Genomic DNA, 4,908 nt, shown 5'->3' with positions numbered 1-4,908 from the left:
AACTTCCCAATTGCTGATTCCCTACATCTCTTTGATTTGGGAATTATGAAACGATGCTTAAAAGAATGGGTTCATGGAAGTCGTAATTGTCGTGTAAAATTTTTTTCTACTCAGATTGAAATTATATCAAAATGGTTAGAAGAAAGTAATTCCAAACTACCAAATGATATTCATCGATCAGCAAGAGGTTTAAAGTGTCTTGTCATTTTAGAAAGGCACAGAATATAGAACCTTTTTATTATATTTGGGACCTATTATTTTAAAAGATTACTTAACTAATGAATTATACAGACATTTTCTTTTATTTTTTTGTGCTATAACTATATGTTCAACTAACTATTATACTAAAAATGAAAAACTTATATCACTGGCTGAGCAACTTTTGAAAGATTATATTGAGTTATTTATAACCAATTATGGTGATGATGCTATCAGCAGCAATGTGCACAACTTGGGTCATGTAATAGATGATGTTAGAAAATTTGGTCCTTTACCTAACATAAGTTCCTATCCATTTGAGAGCAAATTAGGATCATTAAAACAATTTCTAAGAAGTGGGAATCGTCCATTAGCTCAAGTGGCAAAAAGATTGATAGAAACATCTGTATTAGACTGTAGAACTCCATCAGCACCCAAAGTTCCTATACTTAAAAATGAAATAGTTAATCCACATTTTGTACCACCTGTTTCTAACATTAGCTATTTTAAAACAATTAAATTAGTGCAAGGTGTAGATTTAAGTACAGATCCAAAAAATCAATGGTTTATGACAAAAAATGGAGACATTGTCAAAATGATAAGTGTTTATTCGTTGAAAAACAAAATTTATATATATGGTTCTAAATTAAAAAAACTGTTAAACATTTTTGATTATCCATTTGAATCAAAATATCTTAATATCTATACGGCTTCTTCTAATTTTCACGAAGCATGTAATTTTGAAATTGAACAGATTAAATGTAAAGTAATAGGTTTAAATTATAAAGATATGTTTGTATTTTTTCCATTACTTCACACTATTGACCTACTTAATATGTGATTTAGATTGTGGGTATAATTATAATAAAAAAGGTATATGTATTAAAAAATGATTTTTATTAATATTTATTAAAGTTTTTAATTTAGACAACTAGATTTATGTACTACTTAAAAAATAGACCCTTATGGACTATTATCACAAAAAATGCCTTTTTTCTTACAAATAAAAAGTACTGTAGTAATTTGAGATCTAGTTTGTCAATTACAAAATAAGCTACGACTAATAACAAAAATCTTAAAACAAACAAAAAAACTTTTTTATCGCTTTCAAAACTGTTATAAATATATATTGCAAACACAAAACAACATGTATTTTATATGTTTCTTCTCTTTTATGTTTCTTAATATTATTTTTTTTCTTAATATTATTAATACTAATTTTAAGAAAAATAAGGTTAATGTGGATTAGTACAAAATATCCAAAGACCAACATATAAATAGAATGTTCAAGTATTTAAAGGGTGGTCTAATTATATTCCAACATAAAATAATTTTAGTTATAACTAATTTAAAAAAATGTGTAAAATAGTCTACTACGTCAGTGTACTAATCTTTATAATAAATTGTTTTTTTAAAGCAAATAGTTACTGCACCTTTCTTTCACGAAATATTCTAGATATTTTATTACATAGAGTAATAAACTTGATCTGTTGACAAATTTACTTGAAATAAAATCTAATGTTATTAAATCTGGATCGGCCTTGAATATTTCAATAGTATGCAGAATGTATCTAAGAAAATATATAGTGCACAAGTCAATAACTTGTCTACTATCTAGGACAAGACGTGTGAGAAACTCGAATCTATATATTTCTCGCAGCAATAAATTTAATTAATCAATTCTTCTCCAAGAAACACAAAGATATCGTGATGTATAGTTTCAAGCCTTTTATAATTTCATCTCTTGAGTCTTAAATCTGAGACAAGTAATCGACCAGCACACTGTATAACTGTGTATAACTATCCTATACATACGCTATCTTTAAGTTAAAACAAAAATAAACAATATTAATCATGTTCATTGGTCTCATTAATCTCAGGGTCATTAATATTGTTAGATGTACCATCACTGACATCTTGTTCGGAAGTACTGTTTTTTTCTGTATCTTCATTATCCTGATGATCATTCCTCAAATCATCTGGAAGAATATTGCTCTTACTCTGACCTAAAAAAGTAAAAATACTACTATTAGCTTTATAGAAATTAGGGGATTAATTATTAGTGTTTAAACAAAAATATAGCAGGTTTAGTTGTCAAAGATTCTTTTTTTAAGTATTTCAAATGTCTTCTAAATTGGCAATGTACTTTAAAAGATAACTTAAAATATAAACAAAAATACTGTAAATTTTACTTTACATTAAGTTAATTTAAAAATAATTGAAGAGAAAACTTTACATAAGTTAATAATTTTTTTGGTTAAATTAAAAGAAAATTTACTAAATTCTAGTGTATAACTTTTATTTTACTACATGAAAGATAAATTGTAGCAAGTTTTGACTAAAAGTTGCTTATAAAGTATTATTTTGATAAAAAGAACTTGCCTTTTGTAACTCTCTTTTTCGGATTTAATCTGGTATTGCTATGTTTTAAAATACCATCTCGAAAAAATTGCTCCTTCATACTATGAGAAAAAGTGCTATCTGCGTATTTGACAACTTGATAAAACACATCTAAAATTTTAAAAAATTATTACTAATTTTAAACATGTAACATTATGTAAATAGTTTAAATGTAATGTAATACATTATATTTAAACACACACATATCCATACATACATATATACATTAGATATATACAAATATATACACACACACGCACACAATATTTATATAATCCAGATCTACAGTAACATAAGAAGAAATTAAACCTACCCAAAATATTAACCAACTGCTGGAAAGGCTTTTTGATTATTCCAGTACGGCTTGCACCGGTCCACGAATACATGGTGAGTAGTTGTCTATAACAAAGAATTAGTTTAATACATTAATGCATTCTTAAATTACTAATAAAAACTTTAATTAGAATATTTAAATGTTATAACACACTTACTTTGTAAATAATGTAGAACTTAATTTATAACTGGCAGTTTTCCATGGCTGTGCTGATCCTGTTATTCTTCGTAAATGTCCCACTATTTTCTGACGATATTGTTCGTCATTAAGTTTACCTTCAAATATAATAACGTTTTCTATATTTTCTAAAGAAAAAATTTGTTCTGTTTCTTCTATTTTTTCCATGTTTCTGGTCTCATTATCTTGGTATTTTAATAATAGTTCTTCCAAATGGTCTATCTTGGCTGATATATCTGATATTTTAGATCCAAGTACGTTGCTCACTGAAAAGTAATATATCTAAATATTAAAAATGTCAATTTATTACAAAGGAAATTTTAAACGTTGTACCTACCTTCTGTAATCAAATCTCCTAATTTGGCAATATCACTTTCCGGAACGATAAATCCATTAATTACATTTTCAGGATTAACTATTGTTGTATCAAATTGTTCTTGCTCTACATGCTCTACATTATTGATATTTATGTTGGAAATTGAGTTTGAATTATTTTCTTTGGAGACACAATTGTTTGAAGTTGAATTTTTGGTAACTATTGTTTCTGATTTTAATACACGTATATTATCCACATCATTATCAGAAGAAAATGTTTCACTTGCGTCTTTCAAGATTGTATTATAATATCTGGCAGGAGGCTTAGACACTCTACGACTAGATTCACTTCTTCTTTGATCATCGTCATCATCCGTTGATGTTTCTTGACACAACTTATCTGCAGTAGCAGAAGCATGTACAAACAGAGCTATGCCTTGGGCTTTAACAACACAATTATATTTAGTCCATTTATCAGGAATCGATACTGATTTTACATCAGATTGTTTCTTTCTTGTTTCACTTTTGGTTGGTGGCCAATATAAAATACCGTTGGCTTCCCACTGATGTGGCACGGGTTCAATTTCTTGTGATTCTTTTATGTACACTACTTTGAAATGATCCATTGCCGCGAGAAAAATGGGTTAGAATGACTTTATCTCGTTACGGCGTTATCTCGTCGCGACGCGTGGCGAGATGCTTGGATGTGGACGACGATGACGGCGACGACGCTTCGGCGAGGTATCTCGCTGGTACCTTCGACAGGGTGTTCGCGGGCCCCGAGACGAGCGAATGACGTATCTTTTCGTCTGTTTTTTTTTTCTTTTCTTTCGACCCGGTTCAAGAACACAGCTCGAGAGCGCGTTCGCTCGGCTGCACGACTGCCATAACCATAACCTAGATCACCATAAATGGTATCGCAAGTCGGATTTAGTTAAGATATACGACTCATTTGCAAATCTAGTATAGAATTTTCGACTAATCGATACTTTATCGACATGTTAAGTCAGTTTAGCGACCTTGTTAAGACTTTTAGTCAATATAGGTACAATTTTGCCTACAGTGGTATACTACTTAGTTTGCAAAAGTCTGAAAAAGTTCATTATTTTATACGAGAAGACAAATCTTAGTAGAATTTATCGCACCTTTTACTACGTAAAGTTTGATATAGTGTGGAACGCTGACTTCGCCATTTTTATTCCTCAAAGAGGAAGGCAAATAATCCGCCATTTTTCAGTATATTTAGATTTATATTTTTTAACGTACTTTATTAACAATTTAAAGCATTTATATAATATCTGTTGTTAAAGTTTTGACAACATGTTTATTTTAAAAGTAATTTTGATTTAAAAAAATTAAAATTTATATTTTGAAAATTTTAGTTATTTAATAGAATATTTAGTAAATTGGAATATTTTAGAAGGAATTCGTCTAATTTCGACCTATTATTTCCACATTTATCAATAAAGTGGGTTTCGTTATAA

At 28.6% G+C, this 4,908-nt stretch overlaps 1 protein-coding gene across 1 annotated transcript; it reads right to left on the bottom strand.

Annotated features, from left to right (window-relative positions):
- Nucleotides 1–2,046: 2,046 nt before the first annotated feature.
- LOC112458812 lies at nt 2,047–4,274 on the bottom strand. The gene is made up of 5 exons (XM_025022621.1): nt 3,447–4,274; nt 3,090–3,375; nt 2,912–2,997; nt 2,581–2,709; nt 2,047–2,204 (listed from the first exon to the last, which is right to left on the bottom strand). The coding sequence occupies exons 1-5, from the start codon at nt 4,048–4,050 to the stop codon at nt 2,047–2,049; spliced, it is 1,263 nt and encodes a 420-aa protein (XP_024878389.1). The 5' UTR covers nt 4,051–4,274.
- Nucleotides 4,275–4,908: the final 634 nt, after the last annotated feature.

The sequence above is a fragment of the Temnothorax curvispinosus genome, unplaced genomic scaffold (genome assembly GCF_003070985.1).
Source record: "Temnothorax curvispinosus isolate PA1 unplaced genomic scaffold, ASM307098v1 QBEX01009199.1, whole genome shotgun sequence".
Taxonomy (NCBI): Eukaryota; Metazoa; Arthropoda; class Insecta; order Hymenoptera; family Formicidae; genus Temnothorax; species Temnothorax curvispinosus.
The sequence above is the reverse complement of the archived record's forward strand: the minus strand, read 5'-3'. Positions and strand labels throughout refer to the sequence as shown.

Bases quoted from the DNA above. Each gene is read 5' to 3' on its own strand.
- LOC112458812 (XM_025022621.1), bottom strand. From the start codon at position 4,050: ATGGATCATTTCAAAGTAGTGTACATAAAAGAATCACAAGAAATTGAA. The intron at 3,376-3,446 runs GTAGGTACAACG...ATTACTTTTCAG, and splicing joins AGGAGATTTGATTACAGAAG to TGAGCAACGTACTTGGATCT. The intron at 2,205-2,580 runs GCAAGTTCTTTT...TTACTTTTTTAG, and splicing joins GAAAAAGAGAGTTACAAAAG to GTCAGAGTAAGAGCAATATT.